At 43.3% G+C, this 23,028-nt stretch overlaps 1 protein-coding gene across 1 annotated transcript in view; it reads right to left on the reverse strand.

Annotated features, from left to right (window-relative positions):
• Positions 1-23,028, reverse strand: part of LOC124803436 (leucine-rich repeat-containing protein 24-like) — a gene marked incomplete at its 5' end in the record, with an annotated part of 196,948 nt that overhangs the window by 169,138 nt on the left and 4,782 nt on the right. Inside the window, 1 exon segment of the mRNA XM_047264621.1 lies at positions 16,697-17,042. Coding sequence (XP_047120577.1) covers positions 16,697-17,042 — 346 coding nt within the window.

Consider the following 23,028-nt stretch of genomic DNA (forward strand, 5'->3'; position numbering starts at 1 on the left):
TCCTTGGCAAAAAGAAATTGCTCAAAATATATGCAGTGTAGTCTAAGATGAATTTTGAGATTGCTAGATTCCCTAGATGTGCTTAGCTGCAACGTGCTCGTGAACGATAAACCGGGAACGGGGAAGAAACTAGCAGCTCACTGTTTAGAAGACACGGTGCCAAACAACAGTGCATGTAGGAGAGTACGAATACACGTCATGTGTTGAACAGGGAGCCAAGCGAGGTAAAGCAGTGGTAACACAATTATACCGTACTTAGGAGGACGATGGATCACATCTTCTGTCCGCACATCCATATTTGGGTTTCCTGTGGTTCGCCCAAAACGCTTGAGGCAAATGTCAAGCTCAGTGAAAGTTTCATTCGTGATTTGAATTCCTGAATAAAACGTTCTCGGTTTTCAAGCCGCGTCAGTTCAAATAAAATCCTCGAGTTTTCGATGACCATTTCCACCATCGTCGTCAGGAGTTCACTGACAGCCAGGGCTGCTTTTTTTTCCTTTATTGTTATTTTAATACCTGAACAATCAGGTAGGCTGTCAGCGGCATGCTACGCCGCTCTTCAGCCATAGTGTTGACATTAACAGAACACAGAATGGAGAATCAGAATGAACATAGTGACGGGCAAGAAAATAGTGGTCACAGATACACAAAAAACACGGAGCCGTTCACACTCAACGATAACGACACTGAAAACACGTTGACACGGCGCACATAACACTGATGAATCCGACGGCACAAGTGAACGTAGAAGCGTGACGGCGGACACTAAAAACACGAAATTACGTCACACACATGAGACACTGATGGCGATGATCTCCGGCGCGCGAAAGTCCACGTAGCGTGTGCGAGTCTGGGGAGCTGCCAAGAGGGGAAGAAGGGTGAGGGGGAGGTTTGGAGAGGGTGGAGAGGGGAGAACAAAGATGCCAATGGCTGAGGAGTAGAGAGACAGGGGAGGGGAGGCCCAGGGAGGAGTGGTGAGAAAGGGAGGAGGGAGGGAGGGTGCCCAAAGGAACAGACAGAGGAAGAGGGAGGGAGGATCAAGGTAGGAGGGGTATATCGAGGGGAGGAGGACATCATCAGGGAGGGGGAGCTGGCAGAAGTCACCTTGGGAGAGGGTAAGGAGGGTGGAGAGATGGAGACCGGGTGGGACGTGGGAATACAGGCGTGGCAGGAGGGTGGGGTGGGAGAGGATGGGCGAGACAAGCGGGTGAGGAGGATCGAGTTTGCGAGAGGTGTAGAGGATCCGTATCCTTTCAAGGAAAGAGAGGAGGTGGGGGAACAGAATGATATCGTACAGGATCCACGTGGGGGAGGGGAGACGGATGCGATAGGTGAGGCACAGATCATGGCATTCAAGGATTTGAAGTGATTTATAAAAGGTAGGGGGGCAGAGAACCAGGCCAGATGGGCGTAACAAATGATAGGGCGGATGAGGGATTTATAGGTGTGGAGGATGGTGGAGGGGTCCAGACCTCACGTACGGCCGGAAAGGAGCTTGAGGAGACGGAGTCGGGAGCGTGCCTTGGCTTGGATTGTCCGGAGAGGGGGAGTCCAGGAGGGGCGACGATCGAGGGTGACGTCAAGGTACTTAAGGGTGGGAGTGAGGGCGATAGGATGGCCATAGATGGTGAGATAGAAATCAAGGAGGCGGAAGGAAGGGGTGGTTTTGCCTACAATGATCGCCTGGGATTTGGAGGTATTGACCTTGAGCAACCACTGGTTGCACCAAGTGGTGAACTGGTCAAGATGGGATTGGGGAAGGTGTTGGTAGTGCTGCAGGGTGGTGGCAAGGACAAGGAAGGCGGTGTCATCGGCAAACTGGAGAAGGTGGACGGGGGGTGACGGCGGCGGCATGTCCGCCGTGTACAAAAGGTACAGAAGGGGGGAGAGGACGGAGCCTTGGGGCACACCGGTGGAGGGGAAAAAGGTGTAGGAATCTGTGTTATGGATGGTGACGTAGGAAGGACGGCGGGAGAGAAAGGAGCCGATCAGACGGACGTAGTTAATGGGAAGGGCGAAGGTTTGGAGCTTGAAGAGGAGACCGGAATGCCATACGTGGTCATAAGTACGTTCGAGGTCCAGGGAGAGGAAGATTGCGGAGCGACGGGAATTAAGCTGGTCGGAAAGGAGATGAGTGAGGTGAAGGAGAAGGTCGACGGAAGAGAAGGACGGCCGAAAGCCACACTGGGTAACGGGAAGGAGGCGGTGCTGACGGAGATGCTGGTGGATGCGTCGAGTGAGGATAGATTCAAGGACCTTGCTGAAGACCGAGGTAAGGCTGATGGGACGGTAGGAGGAGACGGCGGACGGCGGTTTGCCAGGTTTAAGGAACATCAGGATACGGGAGGTTTTCCACAGGTCGGGGTAGTAACCGGTGGACAATACTATATTGTAGAGCCTGGCCAGAGTGGAGAGGAAAGAGGCAGGGGCTTCACGAAGGTGACGGTAGGTGACACGATCGTGACCAGGAGCGGTGTTGCGTTTAGTGCGGAGTGTAGCAATGAGATTCTGTGTAGTGATAGGGGCATTGCGTTCCACGTGTGCAATGTTGTCCAAGTACTGGGAACCAGGTGCGAGGGGAGGGACAGTGGTGTTACTTCGATCGCGGACATCCGGGAAGAGGAAGTAATCGAACTGGGGATCATCGGGGATGGAAAACACATCAGAGAGGTAGGAGGCAAAGTGATTGGCCTTACTAAGGGTGTCAGGGAAGGGGTGATCATCATGGAGAAGAGGATAGTAGGGGGAGGCTTTAGTTCCGGTAAGGCGACGGAAGGATGACCAGAACTTGGACGAGTTGATAGGTAGGGTAGCATTTAAACGGGTGCATGTCTGTCGCCAGTCCCGGCGTTTCGTAGCCGCGAGCAAATTACGAATGTGTCGCTGGAGTTGCCGGTGGTGTTGTAGTGTGTCCGGGTCACGCGTGTGGAGGAAGGCACGGTGGAGACGGCGGGATTCACGGAGGAGGACGGCCTGTGGGGGTAAGGTAGGACGGTGGGGGTGGATGGCGACAGTAGGGACGTGGGCCTCCACGGCCTCAGACAAGGTCTGCTGGAGAAAGGAGGCGGCATGGATTACATCGTCAAGGTGGTGGTAGGTGAAGGGGTGGCTATCGACCTGGGTGGAGAGGGTATCCCGATAGGCATTCCAGTTGGCACGGGAATAGTCATGGCGGGGCTGCTACGGTTTCTCGCTTATATAGGCATGATGACATCATCAACAGCCAATCAGATCGATCCAATGTGGCGTGCGCGCTAAAGTCGACCCGGGCAGCTGGCGGAGCTATTGCCCGTGGCAGCACCGGCGACGTCCGGTGGCGCCAGGGGCAGGCGCCACGTTTGAAACTGCCGCTCCGGCGTCGCACATCTGTCTTTGCTTTCTTTCGCTGTCCAACGCCCGCCCCCATGCCCTGCTGAGTGTGTACCCCTGCTCTCTGGTGAAATTGTTGTTGTTCAAACGTATCTCGGCCGCTTCCTTTATAACGGAGTCCCAATATATGGATGCATGAGTGTTGTACTGAGCACAAGCGCCATATAAAAAAAGGGAGCTTGACAAGTCGGTCATAGCGGAGCATTGCCTACAAAACGGACATAAAATACAGTTCGAAAATACAAAAGTGTTGGCTCATGCATCCACATATTAAGACTCCGTTATAAAGGAAACGGCCGAGATTTGTTTGAAGAACAACAATTTCATCAGAGAGCAGGAGTACACACTCAGCAGGGCATGGGGGCGAGTGTTAGACATCGAAAGAAAGTAGAGACAGATGCGCGACGCGGGAGCGGCAGTTTCAAACGTGGCGCCTACCCATGGTGCCACCTGACTTCACCGGTGCTGCCACGGGCAATAGCTCCACTAGCTGCTCGGATCGTCTTACTCGCGCCACAGTGGGTCCATGTGATTGGCTGCTGATGATGTCATCACGCCTATAGAAGCGAGAAAACGTAGCAGCCCTGGCAGTGAGTGAACTATTGACGACGATGGCGGAGATGGTTATTGAAAGCTCGAGGATTTTATTCGAGTTGACGCGGCTTGAAAACCGAGAACGTTGTATTCTGTATGCCGTCGCGAAAGACTCAGAGGACACATTCAAATTCCTATTCTTTCCAAATGTGACTTTGTAATCCGTCTCCAGTGACAGTAGGATGTTAACCTCTCATGTTTCTTTCTTACTTTAACAGGTGCCCTTCTTCAGAAAGTATTACGTTACACTCTTTTCTAGAGACTGGCCCGAGAGGGACCATCAATTGATCTGAAATTTAAAAAAAAAAGATGTACCCTTTATTTTCCAGTTCCATTTGCAAAAGTGGATCTGAGCACTATGGGACTTAACATCTGTGGCCATCAGTCCCCTAGAACTTCGAACTACTTTAACCTAACTAACCTAAGGACATCACACATATCCATGCCCGAGGCAGGATTCGAACCTGCGACCGTAGCGGTCACGCGGTCCCAGACTGAAGCGCCTAGACCCGCACGGCCACACCGGCCGGCTTCCATTTGCACATTATTTTTATACACTGTGTTTAGTTTCGACTTCTATGGATCATCTTCAGATATATATAATTGTGTTAGATAACAATCGTTCCTCTGTTATCGTCCAGAGATTTCGATGCCGCACCAAAGTCGGCAACTCGAATGTACACTGAAGTGCCAAAGAAACTGTACTAGCATGCGTTTTCCAACACAGATATATCTAAATACGTAGAATACGGCCCTGTTGTCGGCAACACCTATATAAGACAACATGTGTCTGGCGCAGTTATTGGATCGGTGACTGCTCCTAAAATTGCAGGCTATCAAGTTTTAAGTGAGTTTGAACATGGTGCTGCAGACACACAGCACAATCCCGTACGACCATTTCACACCGTGAATATCAGAAATCCGCTAAAACATCAAATCTCCGACATCGTTGCGACCGGAAAGAGATCCTGCAAGAACTGAAGAGAATTGTTCAACGTGACAGAAGCGCAATCCTGGGTCATCAACAAGTGTCAGCGTGCGAACCACGCAACGAAAAATCGTCGATATGGACTTTTGGAGCCGAAGGCCACTCGTGTAGACTTATTGGCTGCACGACACAAAGCTTTACGACCTACCTCGGCCCGTCAGCACCGACATTGAACTGTTTAGGACTGCAAACATGCTGCCTGGTCGGACAAATCTCGTTTAAAATTGTATCGAGCGGATGAATGTGTACGGGTATGGAGACAACCTCAAAAATCCACGGACCATGCATGTCATCAGGGGACTGTTCAATTTGGTGGAGGATCTGTAATTAAACGGGGCGTGTGCAGTTGAAGTGATATGGGACCCCTGATACGTCTAGATACGACTCTGACAGGTGACACGTAATTAAGCGTCCTCTCTGATCACATGCATTCTTTATGTCTATTGCGCAGTCCGATGAATTTGGGCAATTCTAGCAGGTCAATGCGACACCCCACACGTCCAGAATTGGAGCAGAGTGGCTCCAGGAACATTTTTTTGAGTTTAAACACTTGCTCTGGGCACCGAACTCCCCAGAGTTGAACATTATTGCGCATATCAGGGATGTCTTGCAAGGTGCTGTTCAGAAGAGATCACCACCCCCTCGTACTCTTACGAATTTACAGACAGCCCTGCAGGATTCATGTGGTCAATTCCCTCCAGCACTACTTTAGACATTAGTCCAATCCTTCTGCGTGCTCGCGGGGCATTACACGACATTAGGCAGGTGTAACAGTTTCTTTGGTTCTTCAGTGTGTATCACACACATTAGGGAGGGATCGCTACAATCAACAACGCTCTAGGAGACCACCCCTGCCTCCCTGCAACAGCAACATCCTCATGTTGAAGTCAGTACAGAGTTGAATATGCAGAAGCTCAGACAGTCGAGGTCTCAGCTACAGCAGTCACCACCGCAATGTAGGACCAACGAATTGTTAAAGTTACAGATAAGTTTCACTGTTGTAAATGTCGAACATAGTGCTTCCGGAGAACAGTTTATTAATTAGTATGTCAAGTGATGCTTTAGTAATTAATGACATTTGTAAATTACATATTCTTGTGGAAAAGTAGTGTGTCAAAGTTAAGTAAATCTTTTATTTATTGATGTAATAAAGTGAACTAATGGTTCATGTGTTCTAGTTTGATAAGCAATCTCCCAGACTAATCAAAGAACCCGCAGTGTCTGTATCGAAACTATACATTCGATGTTTGTAGCCGTAGAATTGGAACTACGCAGAAATGAAGTGAATCCAGAGAAAACAATGGAACACAGGAATAACCAGGACACAGTCCTGAGACAGTTTCATCATTGTATTAATTTGTGAAACTCTTACCATCATTTCGGCTAAAGATACCATTTCGGCTAACGATATTTGCTGCGTCGGAGACAACATGCTACTATCGCTACAGCGAATGTGAAGGTGGGGGCCTAGTGCATAGTGTCAGAAATACATCGCGAGTAGCTCCATTAGGGTAAAAACGTTGCTGCCAAAGTCTGCCGGCACTGAGAGAAATGTATCAAATACTGAGCTCTCTTTCGCCCATCACAGTTTGTAAATTCGGATGAATGACAACAGTGTATATAGTCACTTCTGAACTGTGCAAGGCAACAATAATATGCGAGCACTCATACTATACAGAACCAGCCCACCGTATGGGATAAAGAAGCCAAGACCTGCACGTTCACCTCTAGACACTGCACATTTCATGGAACAGCGATTGGCATGGGAAATCACCGATACTCGAAGCATAAAATCAAATTCGGCTGCACAGATGTATCGCGGTAACAGTTGCGACACGCTCAATGACAGGCACAAGTAAACCACATGTAGGGATGAATCAGGTTTGCCAACTGAGTACACTTTACGTAGATGGTGGTAGGATTCTCGGTAGCGGGTTTCTGATAGGTTTGTCATATTCTGTCATCGGAGAACCTCATAAGAACCCATTGCCTTATAATGTGTATCCGTTTCTTCGCTCAGTGCGCCATGGAGGTAAATGTACCTTGAATATGACCACACAATGTCTTACCGTAAACGAATTGTACCAGAACGATTTGATGGCTCCGATCACGAACATATGTATCCTTCTACAGCCACCAAGGTATTAGAAATCAATCCTACTGAGTTCAAATGAGATGTGACCAAGACAAATTTGTTTCCACCGATTCGGTCACTTTCTGAGCAGGTATGATTCAAGATAGTTCGCTGGGCACTCTGCGTCTCGTGGAATCCTTACTATGACTGCTAGCTGCCATGATCATGACTTTTAAGTCTATTTATAGATATCATTTGAGTGACTCTTTCTGGTTTTGCAAAGTTTCTACATGCTAAATAATATATATCACCTAGTGTTGAGTAGTTGTTCGTTTGTGCTTAGGACATCATCGAACTTTGTTAAATGCTGACTTTCAACACATGATGATGATGACCACCATCATGATGATTTCTGCCCACGTATCTATCATTGGACATTCATCATCCCCAGCCCTGCCGTCTTCTAGTCCCTTTCGCAGGCATCATTCCCTCTAGTCCAACTTTCTTGATGTAGTCACTCCTGATCCAGTATCTTAAATAATTTTCTTTCCATCTTTTAATTGTATATGTGGTGTCACCGCCAGACACCACACTTGGTAGGTGGTAGCCTTTAAATCCTTTAGTATACGTCGGACCCGCGCTTCGCCACTGTCAGTGATTGCAGACCGAGCGCCGCCACACGGCAGGTCTAGAGAGACTTCCTAGCACTCGCCCCAGGTGTACAGCCGACTTTGCTAGCAATGGTTCACTGACAAATTACGTTCTCATTTGCCGAGACGATAGTTAGCATAGCCTTCAGCAACGTCATTTGCTACGACCTAGCAAGGCGCCATTACCATTTGCTATTTATCTTGTGATGCATGTACCGTCAGACCGATGTTCACGAATTATGGATTAAAGTTAAGTATTCCAGAAGCTACGTACTTGTTTTACTAGACTCAACTCCTTTAACTGTTCCAGACCTCACGCCAGCCTGCGTGAGCTTAAACGCGTGCCTTTCGGCTACCTCCTAGTGGCTTGGCTGTCTTGCCAAGTCACAACAGTATATATCCTTTGTCTTTTATCATCCCTCCTTAGTAATACAACTTCGTTACTTACCTCATTTGTATGTTTCACACCAGCTAGTCTTTTCCAAATCGTCATTTCGAATACCTCCAAGTATTTCTTCTCTTTCTACCGTCGCGTCCAACTTTCGGCACGATATAAGGCAACTCTCGATACAAAACGGTTGCCTGCTATTTTTCTCAATAGCTTATATAAAGGAGCTCAGAACACACTCCTTTTCCTGCAGGTCATTTCTTGTACAAGGTATTTGTAAATAGTGAATCACATGATATGATAAATCCGGCTTCCGAGTGGGATACATTAACTGCAGGCCTTCATTTTGATATCTCTCAAGCTGATGAATGTTCTGGTTGGTATAAATGCTCACAGATCGTTGTTCTAAAGGATCGTAATTACTTTATTTTACGTATCGACAACCATACGGCCATTTGTAAGTCTCACACCTACAAACGTAAACGGATTTCGTAAGATCTTACGGGTAAAATAAAGCGTAAAGTTACTCCAGCCATTACCGATCCGCATTAATTTTATTCTGTTGCCGGACATAGATGGAGAATTTTGTGCCTGCTCTTGACACACGTCTGCAGCTCAGAGTGCTGTCATTGAGTTTCTGGGTTGCTAAAAACAGTTGAAAGAAGCTTCCACATGAAACTGGAAATTTTTCACGAAGCTGCGGCTTTCGACCACAGCACAGGTACGTGCTCGACACAAAGTTCGTATGTCAAGAGGAGGAGTTCCAGCACTCTGAATTCCCCGCGTGGTATTGCATCGTGGTATTGCATTGCGCCAGGCAAATGCGTCACAAGCGGGTAAAATTTCCACTTTGCTGAGTGATACGTAGATTAATTAAACGACACTATAAGCATATTCTAGATAAAAAGGTAAATTCAGAATGACAGTGAAACTTAGACTCTTTTAACATAACCATTATACCATCTCACTTTGAGAAATAACTGGTTAATAACACAGAATACTAAAGTGAACAGACAGCTGAACGTCTAAATCTAGAAGATACAGTAAAAAAGTTAAGGGATTATGTGTTTAGGAAACAGGAATATAAAAGTCTGCTGAAGTAAGAAATGAATGATAAGATAATACAGACCATAATAGTGTACCTCAATTTAATATATCTGATGGCACCAATCGTGAACTTCTTCTTTGCACGATGTTGGCCCTCATCTATGTTGGTCATGTTTATTATCATCATCATTTATCGTTACCAGTAAGAGTGATTTATCGTCCACTGCAGAATAAATATATGTATTACAAATCCCTCCGTATATTGAGAAATTCATTATATGTATTGAGAGGTACCTACTTGCAAAAATGAAATTAAAAGAAAACAGATTATTTTCAAAATTTGTTTTTATCATTTGTGCCTACTTTCATAATTTCGTACAATACTTCGTGCCAAACTGACATTGTAAACAGAAAGATCTTCCGTTTCATTTAAGGAACTTTAAATTTTTGCCCTCTGCCTGGGAAACGCTTGGGTCACAGATATGGAAGTGTGCCAGTCGCATGCCAGTGGCGTGCTAGAAAGCCACGTGCCACGTGGAAGGTGTGTGACGATAGGTAGCTGGCGTGAGAGGGCACCAATCGAAAAATGGCTTTTATTAGATCGATTTTTGTTTGATAGTTCGACACAGATTTTGCAATTGATTCCAAAATAACGTCCAGGTGCGATACAGGCAGCAATATTAACTCCCCTCCTTTTCGCTCCTTTCGGTAGTTGTGGTAATGAAGGTGTAAAAGTTTCGTAACGGCTGACATCCTGGCTGTATTGCAGGCCGTGAACACAGGGTGTTTCAAAAAGAATGACCTGATATCAAAACTCGATATTTATATATAGAAACAAACTACAAACATGGGATAAATTAAGTTTTAACTATGCTAACACAAATTCTGTATGCGTCCACCAGCAGCAGCACGAGTAACAACCAGATGCTAAATAAATTCCTCATAAACAAAGCTTACATGTTGCGAAAATTGGCAGTTCACCGTAAATAACGAAAAGTGTGACGTCATCCACATGAGTGCTAAAAGGAATCCGTTAAACTTCGATTATACGATAAATCAGTCAAATCTAAAAGCCGTAAATTCAACTAAAGATGAAGAACTTAAATTGGAAAGAACAGGTAGAAAAAGGTGTGGGAAGGCTGACCAAAGACTGCATTTTATTGGCAGGACAGTCAGAAAATTTAAAAGATCTACTAAAGAGACTGCCAACACAACGATTGTCCGTCCTCTTTTAGCATAATGCTAGGCTGTGTGGGATCCTTGCCAGATAGAATTGATAGAGCACATCGAAAAAGTTCAAAGGAGAACTGATCGTTTTATTATCCAGAAATAGGGAAGAGAGTGTCACTGAAATGACACAGGATTTGGAATTTACACCATTAAATCAAAGGCATTTTTCGTTGCGGCGGAGTCGTCTCACGAAATTTCAATCACCCACTTTCTCCTCCGGATGCGAAAATATTTTGTTGACGTCAACCTAATTAGGAAGTAACGGTCACCATAAATAAGGGTAATCAGAGCTCGCAAGGAAAGGTATTGGTGATCGTTTTCTCCGCTCGCTATACGAAACTGGAATAATAACGTATTGTGAAGGTGGTTCGATGAACCATCTTTCAGGCCCTTAAACGTGATTTGTAGAGTATCCATGTAGATATAGATGTAGATAAACCTTACATAATGCATCTGCTTCTTTACAGAAGCTATGCGGACTTATTTTTTTCTTCACTTCTTCTGCGTCATGAGGTGAAGAGGAGATGAAGACACTTTCCGTCACAAATCCTCGCAAGACAAAATCGCATGGGGTCATGTCTGACGATCTTGGAGGCCAGAAATTCAGGGCAGTGTCTTGGTATCCCGTGCGCCCCACCCAGCGTTGAGGCGCACTAGAAACTGACGTACGCTATTGTGCCAGCGTGGTGATGCTCCATCATGTTGGAAAATTAAGTGATCGGTTTCTCATGAAGTTGTTGGAAAAATCATTTGTGCACCATTTGAAGATAGTTCAGTGCCGGATAGGGAACACAGAACCCCGAGATACTGCCCTACATTCCTTGCTCCAAGATCGTCAGACATGACCCCATGCGTTTTTTTGTTGTTGTTCGGATGTGTAAAGGAAAGTACGTTCATCTCTCCTTTACTTCTTGATGCAGAAAAAAAGTGAAGAACTGAATAACCGCCGGCATAAGATCTGTAAAAGCATCTACATTCTGTAAAGTTTATGACTAATTTAGCTAGTGTCTAGAAGTTGTTCGAGCTGCTGTCGGTTGACCTCTAGGGTACTTGTAATAGCATAGCTAAGACTTCAAGATTTTGTGAGTATTTTGCCATTCATCCCATTTTTGTGGTATATTTTTATCAAAAAATACAGAGTTTTGAAGTCAGATTATTCTTTTTGATATACCCTCTACTGTGCGATAAGTATTAAATTGCGTCCAAGGAGCTATGCAAGCGGACGGGCGAAGTTGAGCAGGTAGAGGAGGAATGAGATGGCTATCGCTTTCTTGTCTGCCTATTCAGTACAAATTGTCGAACTGATATTAAACTAACTTCCCAATGAACTAGAGACTTCAAACCTTAAAGATAGGTCAGGCCTGACAATGACAACACAATGTTGACAAACCTTCGACTCTTGTGTGTGGTGGAGAGTATCTTGTGTATCACTGCGATTTCACCCTGTAGCTGTTTCAGTCACGAATGGTACATGGGAAAAAAAGATTGCTGGTAAACTTCCATGTGACCACTAGTTTCTCTAATTTTTCCCTTCACTGTCTTTTCACGAGATATGCATAAAATGGTTCAAATGGCTCTGAGCACTATGGGACTCAACTGCTGAGGTCATTAGTCCCCTAGAACTTAGAACTAGTTAAACCTAACTAACCTAAGGACATCACACACATCCATTCCCGAGGCAGGATTCGAACCTGCGACCGTAGCGGTCTCGCGGTTCCGGACTGCAGTGCCCAGAACCGCACGGCCACTTCGGCCGGCTGAGATATGCATAGGAGGAAGCAAAATATTAATTGGGCCAGATGGAGAGAAACTGAGACAAAGTTACAAAGTTGATATTTACCACATGTTCTTGTTGTAATCTCATGTAAATGTTTGAAATAGACCGAAAAATATTGCAAACACAAAACTAAGAAGCAGAAAATAACGATTTAAATAAAAATTAATTTTTGATCCTCCACGTTTTGAACTGGATAATTATTAAATAATTTTTCCTATACCCATACAGACTCCTTTCCCCATGCAGACAATTTTGCAAATTGGTGATTGTGGATTTTTAATACGATTGAAAATACTTACAAATTTAAAACGAGAAACGTGGGGCCCTGGCAGTAGATAATTGATGCATGAATATTTCACATCCTTACTATTACAATACTTACTAAATGATCCATGAATAGTTCACGTCCTTACGATTATCTGTTGTATGTGCCCAACGTTTTACGTTTCCAATCTTAAAAGTATTTTCAAAGCTATTAAAAATTCACAATCACAGTTTTTCAGGACTATCTGTACAGCATTGGAAATCTGTATGTGGTTAGAAGAGATTATTTTACACATTTCAACCAGATTTAAAAACGAGAGATATTAAAGTTCACTTTTATTTAAATAATTATTCGTATTGCTGAAACAGCGAAGAGTAATCTGGTGTTTACGCGTGACTTAAATGTTTACTGTAATTACTCTTTCCGTGCGGTGTTTTCGCAGGAGAGGAGAATTAACTTATTATTTCATTTTTTACCGTTAGAATCTCTCAGTCGAATATTCTGAGTAACTACTTGTTTTGTAAATAAAACTGCCTTTTCCTGCTGCTAGTTAGCAGGAAAAGGCAGTTTTATTTAGAAAACAAATATTTACATGCTTGCTGCGGAGGATGGCCACAAAAACAAACTTGTTATTCTGAGTAACGTTTGTTATCGGATTCAAAAAATGAATTCTTACAATTCATTTTCTTGGCGGTGCCTCTTCTGAACCCACGAGGCACATAGTCTATTGCTAGCTATTGCTCATTCATTATGTTAACGCTATGCACTGCACAACTGTATTAAAAACAGAGGATGTTATGCTTTGTAAACAGATGTACCAAGTCAGTTACTCTCCTTCTGATTCCTTTATGTAAGCTGATGTGGCGTTACTCTGGCTGCATTATTTACATGTGTTGCGGAGATCGCTATGGAATCTTTCAACCAAAATGTTACCTATAGTTGCGAAATTTCTGGATGTAAATTGTTACAGTAGTTCGTAATCTTGAGCTACAAATCGTTATTGGTGAGCATTGTAACAGGTGCTTTGTCTAATGGACATACCTGTAAGAAGGCCTAGAGAAGTGTAAACTCGACGAGCAGAAGACGGACTTTCGGAGTACAAGCTATTTCTCAATGCTTTCAGGTCACGCTAATTGATTTTTATTTGACTGAATGTGGGAAGATGGGATCTGTCCATCATTCACGCGCATAGGTAGCACCTGCTTTTGGGGATGCGACTGCATCGTGGATTCCATTAGTGTATCTCTGTTCTACTGCAAACAGTAAATGGTAAGTTAACCTAGCGTTTCCACAGGGGGTTATCTAGTATCACGCAGGTTCAGGTATGAAAGAATGAAAGCAGAAATAGAAGATAGTATCAGTCACTGAGAAATATCATTCGTTATCTGTTTTTGTTAAATAACTGGGCAGTAATTCAATAGTAATTCATGGTTTTATCCCTAGAGGTTTCTGGTGAAACTTGACAGTTATTTCTTCAGTTTTTATGAATGTGTATTAGATTGTGCACTGTAGTGTAATGTACAATCTTATAAGCTAGACTTTGATTTTTATTCGTTTCTATTGGTAGGGTTATGTACTCAGTTGCGTTTAGCTGTTTGATGCACAACATTTCGAGATCACTTGCTCTCATGGATCCTTTCCAGGTTGGAGGTCCTTTTGTCAGAAGCAGTATTGAATACCTTTAAAGAACTGAATTCCCATGCGTAAAACAGCTTCTAAAATTCGATTACAAATGGTGTTCAGCATGTAAGCGAGAAAAAGTTTATGTTTAAATCATATTGGACGACGCGTCTCATTATCAAACACTGGATGAATACAGTCTGGGTGATTGACACAAAGTTCTAAATAAAAGCTAGTTTTTCTCGCATCTGAATGTTTATGATGTGGTATCTCCCAAACGGTATAATGTTCCTTGTACATTCAGTCTTTATTTGTGGACACTGTCTACAAATTAAATTAATAGTAAATAAGTAATAAAACAGAACGTCATCCCTGCGGCTTAAGTTTTACTGTGTGAACAGCGAAAATACAGTAAGCGATTAACATTATTGCTTTCATCAATTGTCGGGGAGGGTCGCCAAGACTAAACCCGATAAAAGTTTGGAATTATGTTTAAATTTTGTCACTTGGTACATTCGTTCTCAAATCCAGGGTGAATACAGTCTGGGTATTTACCCGGCGTTATTTACGCTGCCTTATGACATATTTTCACAACATATATAAATGACCTAGTAGACGGTGTCGAAAGTTCCATGCGGCTTTTCGTGGATGATGCTGTAGTATTCAGAGAAGTTGCAGCATTAGAAAATTGCAGCGAAATCCAGGAAGATCTGCAGCGGATAGGCACTTGGTGCAGGGAGTGGCAACTGACGCTTAACATAGACAAATGTAATGAATAGCGAATACATGGAAAGAAGGAACCTTTATTTTATGATTATATGATAGCAGAACAAACACTGGTAGCTGTTACTTCTGTAAAGTATCTGGGAGTATACGTACGGAACGATTTGATGTGGAATGATCATATAAAACTAATTGTTGGTAAGGCGGGTGCCAGGTTGAGATTCATTGGGAGAGTCCTTAGAAAATGTTGTCTATCAACTTACAAAACACTCGTTCGACCTATACTTGAGTATTACTCATCAGTGTGGGATCCGTACCGGATCGGGTTGACGGAGGAGATAGAGAAGATCCAAAGAAGAGCGGCGCGTTTCGTCGCAGGGTTATTTGGTAAGCGTGATAGCGTTACGGAGATGTTTAGCAAACTTAAGTGACAGACTCCGCAAGAGATGCGCTCTCCATTGCGGTGTAGCTTGCTGTCCAGGTTTCGAGAGGGTGCTTTTCTGGATGAGGTATCGAATACCTCCCGAGCAGATCAGGAATGTAAAATTAGAGAGATTTGAGTGCGCACGGAGGCTTTCCGGTAGTCGTTCTTACTGCGAACCATACGCGACTGGAACAGGAAAGGGAATTTACGACTGTGGTACGTAAAGTGCCCTGCGGAGTATAAATATAGATGTCGATGTAGATATTTACACAGCTTCTAACTGTAATACTTGTCAAGCGGTCTTAAACCTTTAACATAGGACTATACTTTTCAATGAGTAGATTTTGATAGAACTGTAAATTTTTAAGTTCAGTCCATAATTACATGAAATACAACTCAATTTTTTTGGCCCTGAAAACCGTTAAACATGAAACCGGCACGTTGTAACGCGCACCAGGAACAATAAACCGGATTACTAGTTTACGAGCATAAATATAAATTATCAGTCAGATGTGATGTTAGTCAGATATGACACAAATCGATTACACACGTACTCTCTCATGCAGAACATTATGACCACCGACCTGCAATCGATATTTCACACCTACAGGCGATATCAGCGTTACCCGACGAGGAATCACTGCTAGTCAGACACACGCATGGTGCATATAATATCAGTGAGCATCCTGTCCGTATGTAGAATGGGGAAGGCGCATAATATATCTGAGTTCGGCACAGGACAAATTGCAATGGCCCGGAGGCTCGGTACGAGCGTTTCGGAAACAGCACAACTTGCCGGATGTTAGAGGAGTGCTACGGTGAATCTCTTCAACACGTGGCGAAACCAAGGAGAAACCACGACCAGACGCCGTCGAGTTGGCTGGTCACCCTTCATTACGGATGTCGGACGTCGTAGGCTGGGCAGACTGCCTCAGAAATTGGGCAATGTATATAATTTTTTCTTAAAAATTAACTCAGCGCAGCCTACGTTGGAACAAACTTACTAGTTTCTCAGGGTGTTTCTGACCGCCATGTGTATGTACCTTCTCTTTCTGTGTTTTGTTCAAAGTTTTTAAAACCTCACAGCCCATTTGGTGTCTACTGTGAACATCATTATCGATATTGCAAATGATCTTATGTTTTTTGATTGCCCAATGATGAAATCCAGGAAGATACTTACAAAACTTCATCCTGTTCAGCTGGTATGCCATTGGACTGAGAATGAGGCAAAGGGTATCCGAAATGGGAATATTTCAAAGGGAATTTAAAGCTATATCGTTTCCCACCAGACTAAGGAGAAACACCTTGAAGAAGCTTACAGGAAGATGGGATGAGACGAATTTTTAATTCCAGTGTACCAGCTAACAATAAAGAACGTATCAGAGTATATATATATATATATATATATATATATATATATATATATATATATATATATATGTGTGTGTGTGTGTGTGTGTGTGTGTGTGTGTCTGGAGCGTGGAACGCAGTAATTGTGCCGAAGTTGTTACAGTGCAGTAGTTGTTTTGGTTACTTGCAGCGCGCACCTGTTGACGAGCGGCCGCCCGCGCCACAGCCACTTGACGGTGGGCGGCGGGTCGGCGCTGACGGGGCAGCGCAGCTGGGCGGCGCCGCCCTCCTGCGCGCTGACGAGGGGCGGCGGCGCGGGCCGCGGCCGGCAGGCGAAGTCCTCGGCGGACAGGCGGTCCCAGGCGCGGCCCCGCAGCCTCGCCGGCTCGCGGCACGCGGGCGGCTCGTCGCCCAGGGGCACGCGCTGCTCGGTGAGCCAGCGGCGCAGCGGCCGGAGTGCGCAGCTGCAGTTCCAGGGGTTGCCGGCCAGCGCCAGGCCGTGCAGAGCGCGCAGCGTCGTCAGCGCCGACACCCCGGACTCGGAGGCGGTGGACGCCGCGGCCGAGGGCGCCGCGCCGGCGCTACCAGCACCCGCCTCCGTGCCGGTCAGCTCGTTGCCGTCCAGTCGCCTACACAGGCAGCAACCATTAAGCGTCCTCCACCAATGTGGTCGTCCACTGAAATTTATCCAATAGGGGGCAAGATCCTAAAACTACCTGTTTTTGTTAGACTCTGTATGAGAATTTAAGGTGTCACGAGAACTAAACTTGACAGCAACTATCAAAAACTTCTATGCAACTAGCTGACAAACCCGGCATTCATTCATCAAGTTTTTATTTATTCTAGTCTTCTATTAGTTTATCTCCTCCTCTTTCCTCTTTCTCACCACATCCACTTTCCCACTCTCTCCGTCCATCTTCTCCACCCTGTCCCTATCCACACACTTTATCCACCTCTCCTCCCTCCTCTCTTTATCCATCCCCTAGTTCCTGTCCATCACCTCCCCCCCCCACCCTTTCTGTGTACATCTCCAGCACTCCATCTCTGCCGCCATTCTCTCCATCTCCTTGTGCCCCTCTTTCTGTGCATCTGTTCCCTGCCCCTTTCTCTATCTGCTGCTCTCCCTTCTGTCCATTTTTTCCTTCCTTTCCTGTTCATCTCCCGCTCCCTCGCCAAATTACATATTTACCTCTCCCCTTTTTGTAATTTTTTTCCTCTGTCCATCCCCTCCTTCCCCTCTGCCACTCTCCCTCTCTCTCCCTCTGTTCATCTCCTCCTATGCCTTCCTCTTCTCCTCTCTTTCCATCTCCTCGTCTTTCCTCTCTTTGTCCATTTCCTCCTCCCCTCTGTCTTTTCATCTCCTTCTCCCTCATCTATCTGGCTATCTCTACGTAGCTCCTCCTCTTTTCTTTCTCTCTCCACCTCCTCCTCCTCTCTCCTGTGCCTGTCTCCTCCAACACCCTCGCATTCTCTTCATCCTTTGTCCTCCCTTCTCTCTCTACGTTACTATCCCTACGATCGTTCTTTCTAGACTGTAACTAACATGTGTACTAAATTTGATTCAAATCGTTCCAGGGATTTAGTATGAGCCCTCTACCTGCGGATTTGCTTGCATACGCATATGTGAAAAACATGCAACACATACTTCTCATGTTTCACGCGTTATTAGTCTCGTATTTTAGCTCTACATCAAGCGAATTTCTCCCCGCAGTTTCATTTTCACGCAGCTTTACGTTTATGACATTGTATCTTCTGAACTATGTGCTGTAAATGATATAATTTTTTAGATACATACAGTGGAATATATGACTACTGTCTTCGAAATGCGTTGTGTATAGAGGTAGCAGTAAAGAAGTTATAAATTAAAACGTCATGCACGATGAGTCAGTTTCTCACGCATCTAACGTTTATGATTTCATTCTCTTGGACTACAGGCCGTGCAATGACATAATTTTGCAGGTACATTTAGTGGCAAATGTTGATACTCTCTGTGAATGTGAAAAGTGCTGGAAATAAGGTTTGTAGCAACGAAGTAATAAATTTAAACGTCTTGCATGATGCTCTAGCTTTCAACACATTAACTGTTTAGCTACTGAATTAAGTGTCTTGCAGTGATGCACTTTTCCTGGTACCTTCAGTGTTACGTGTGAATACTGTATGCGAACACTGTTAGTAATAAACAGGGTAATAAATTAAAACGTCACGCTTCGTGCGGCAGTCTTACTGCATGAACAGTGAAAATTTAGCAAACGATAAACTTTTTTCCTATCGTCATTTTTCAGGGTCATCAGCGAGAAAAATATTTCGTAAGGGTTTGAAATTATGTGTCAGATTGGTTGCAAATCTCTAAGTGCTCTCATTCCCAGATATGCTAATATATATGTATCCTCACATCGTCCACTACACTGCCTTTTCATCCTCACTCCTTTGGTAAGTGGGTGGTTATTACCCGCTGGTGATTCTTTCCAGACACTGAAAGATATGTGTACCCAGTTTGGTTGAAACGATCAAATGCTTTAGCAGGAGATGTGGAAAATACATACACACATTTATATAATTTGTGTGGATGCTAATATGGATGTCAGCATTTTGATTCAACAATCTGAAATTACGCCCTTGAATGACAATCCAGCGTATCTTAAAAAATAGGAAATAAAGACAAAAATTATACAGAAAAATGTATTTAATTATATACCTATAACGATAAGCTGATATTGGAAATTAAAGGACCAAAATTTAAAGGAAAACTAAGACCGATCATGCGAATCGTGCCATGAAATAGACGAAAATTATTTACAAAATGCATCATTACTCATATTTCTGTCGTGTTAGCTTGATACTAACGATATAGAAAAAAAATCAGCTCAATTAACAAAAACCTATGAGACATCAACTAAAATAAGCAAAAAGAAAAAATATCATCATCAGCTTCATTTTGACGATTAGGCTGCTGATTGTTCTGAACTGATAAACAAAATCATTTCCATTTTTCTCGAGATCATCCTATCTGTCTTTTCCTATTCGGTTTGCAGTTCATGATTTTCTGGAGAATTCTGTAACCTAGCATTCTCGTTAGGTATCTTGTCCAGTCTTCATCACACCTTTAATTTTTCTCATTCATTGATATATTTAACTCTATTCTAATATCTTTAGTTCTAATCGTATCTCCTGTTGTACAAGCCTTCTCTCGGGACCTCATCTCTGATGTCTCAGTTCATTTTCTTATTTCGTTGTTGTAACTCAGCTGTGAATTTTACATTATAATACAGGAGCCACCGTCAGCCCACTGAATTTAATGATGGTCTCTTTTTGTGCTTTATGGGTGAATGTTCTGCTAATGGTACCACAGACAGATTGGAGTTTGTGAATGTAATTTTCAGCTTCAGAGGCCAAATCAAAACATATATCACTGTCTAAAAATGAATTTCCCAAAACAATTTTTGATCTGGCTCGATAGTTCACCAGAACCCCATTATTTTCGTTTTATTACTAGAAATTTTAAATTTGTATTTTTTGCCTGTTTTGTTCAGTCGGTACAATGATGTCTGGAGGTCATCTTCATTCACGTGAAAAATAACAATATCACCTGCAGCAGAAGCATATCCAGGCATTCATCAGTTTTACTTAAATCCTTTGATTTCTTTACGTTTCCATTTACGAACAATGAAGCCAACACAAATTTAAAAAAATTGGTAGCTAATAGTTCACAACTTCTCTTTCATTTTCATTCATAATTACTTCTTCCTGTTGATTTCAAACTGCGTTTGTTATAAAGCGTGTATTATTCTGAAGACTTTCCACAACCTCTATCAGGTGATAAGCATATCCACATTCACACATTATCTTCCACATATTGCGAAGGCTCTCACGGTCAAAAACCTTCTCGGGGTCGATAAACGCAACACGGATTACTCTGTGTTTTTTTAATAATATTCTTTTGTAATCCAAGTGTCCAAAACCTAAGTTGTTTTTCCCACCTGCTTTCTTCCCATTACGAAGTGCTTCTGGGACTGCTTCGATGATGCAGGTATTAATAATATCCTGTTCCATACAGGTGCCTTTATTGAGTGGTTGTGTTACTAAAGTTTCGTAACATCTCATTTTGTCGCTTGTTTTGGACTTCCTTTGTTTTCCTCTGTTTTGATAGTAGCTTCATCTTACTGCCTAACATGACGTGGTCGTTACCTATGTATTTTCCTCCATAAATACGAAAAACGTACACAAGTTTCTCCATCTCTGCATTTATTTATAAACAATCAGTCACAGACCTTGATCTTCGAGCATTCCATGTCAACTTACAATATGGTTCTTTCTGTAAAATGTGTTAGTAATTTTAAAATTATTAAATGTGGCAAACTGATGTGACTCCTATTATTATTGAGAGTTTTTCTCCAAATAACCCAACATTCCTGGTATAGATATTTTTCCAACTCTTGCATTGAAGTCGCCAGCGATGACAACAGATCTGTCTAGCTAATTTTGTTCAATTTTTTCTGTAGGTCATCTAAAGGGCATCATTTTCGTTCTTCCTTCCACTGATTGATAGTTTTCAAAGGAGTTAAACCATAAATAAGAACTTTTTCAACTTTGGTGCCACCTATATACTTCATTTTGCTTACAAAACTTAAGAATTCATTGTGTTTGCTGATTAGTTTTATTAGTAGAGTTCTGGTAGAGTTTTAAGCACTTTCTGTAACGATGACTGTTTTATCATGACGTTTGTAACGGAGAATCTTATATGTATGACAACATATTTTTACAGCTAACATGATATTTTTTGCTGTGATCATTAATTTGAAGAAGCGTTAATGTGACTGTTTCATCCCTAAACACACTATGTACAATAAATCACACATTTTGGCAACAGCTGCATGTTACCATTGTTTTTACGGGCTGTGGCTCCCAGTACGAATACATTACTCGTGGCGTTACCCGAGTTTACCTTACACAGATCGTTATTAAATCTAAGGTGTTTTCATACTGTTATTTACCTTTTACTGTGCTTTAATAAGGTACTGATCTTTATACATCTGATAAACCAAAGATCCTCTATGATGACCTTTGCATACTTACATCTTGCTCTGCCATTCTTATTTTTCCTCACTACAGCTTCTTTCAGCACCAGATTAATTATTCCTGGTTTCCATAATAGGTGACTCACTTGTCAGACCCCTGTTCTAGTAAATATCTTGCGCAGACTTCTGTCCGCATTATGGTCGAAACTAATTAACTGATATATAGTGCGGTGATCAAAAAGTTTCCGTCTGTGGGTGTTGCTGCAACGTAAATGCAACTCAGCGTAACTCCTATGCGGGTATATAAGCATCGACATGTAGGCAGGTATCAGTCTGGCCTTCGAACGGAAAATGTTTGATTGCCCCTTATATTTAACAAATGCATCCAAGACAATAATCAGTGAAGGAGTAAAAATTATTCATTCGAAACTTCATTTCTCCTTACTCGTTTTGCAACAAAGGTAACGAGTTTGGAAAATTCTATATCATCATAATTCAAAGAGAATTCACAAGAATCTCCTTACATCCACTTAGTGCCATCGTGTTCCAGATGTTGCCTTTGCTCCTTCACCTTCACAGATCCAATACTGAATAGGAGTATCTGTTTGAAAGTGCTGAACAAGGTTACCGAAGCAATGTAGGTATCAAACGCACATTACTGGGGACATATCCTCTGAAAATGAGACAGCAAAATATATTTTCCCTTCTTCACTCAACTAATACGCCTGATGACTGGCGTGTTGCTATGCTTTTAAACTCAACTCCCCCATTCTGCCTTAAATTGTTATACTTTTTCTTAGTGTAGCAATTAACCTAAACAATACACAGAGTGAGTGTAGAGGTATTAGCTCTCCTCGTATACGCTATTACTCATAAATACCTCTCGGTTTCAGAAGGTGACTACGTGAAAACTACAAGCCACATAGAAAAATGACACTACATAGAGCATGTCTTCAAGTGTCGATGCATAATATGCCCCATGGGATAGTTTCACTAGGGATCACGCATGTCAGAACAATTAGACAAATGATCCGCTCCATATTGTCGCATCGAACTGGTTCCCCCCTGCAGATGGGCAAGCCAATTATCATTGTTCCAATGCGAGATGCTGTAATTGTGCCTTCCATGGGGGAAGCATCAGAAGTTAATTTAGTACTGGGTACGTGTTACGCAACCGTCTACCCGAAACTGTCCTGAAACTAACGTAACAAGTGTATGAAAAATGCACAGTAAACTGGAATAAATTAATGTTTATCGGTAACCGTGATCAGCAGTACCTGGATACGTAGATTCCAACACTGAGCTCCACGTGCACGAAAACAAACAGTGTCCATGAATCCAGTTGCACTTGGCTGTCTGTGAGTGGATGCACCATAGCTCATAAAACTGACTTAGGAAAAAGTCCCCAGCAGAATTCGTGGAAGCTTCGCCCCACCCAAGTGGAAGGGAACATGCCTTGAGGTCGGAGCAGAGAGTACTTTGAAAGAGGGTCTGAGGGTGGTGTACCGTTTTTG

The sequence above is a fragment of the Schistocerca piceifrons genome, chromosome 6, assembly GCF_021461385.2.
Source record: "Schistocerca piceifrons isolate TAMUIC-IGC-003096 chromosome 6, iqSchPice1.1, whole genome shotgun sequence".
Lineage (NCBI taxonomy): Eukaryota > Metazoa > Arthropoda > Insecta > Orthoptera > Acrididae > Schistocerca > Schistocerca piceifrons.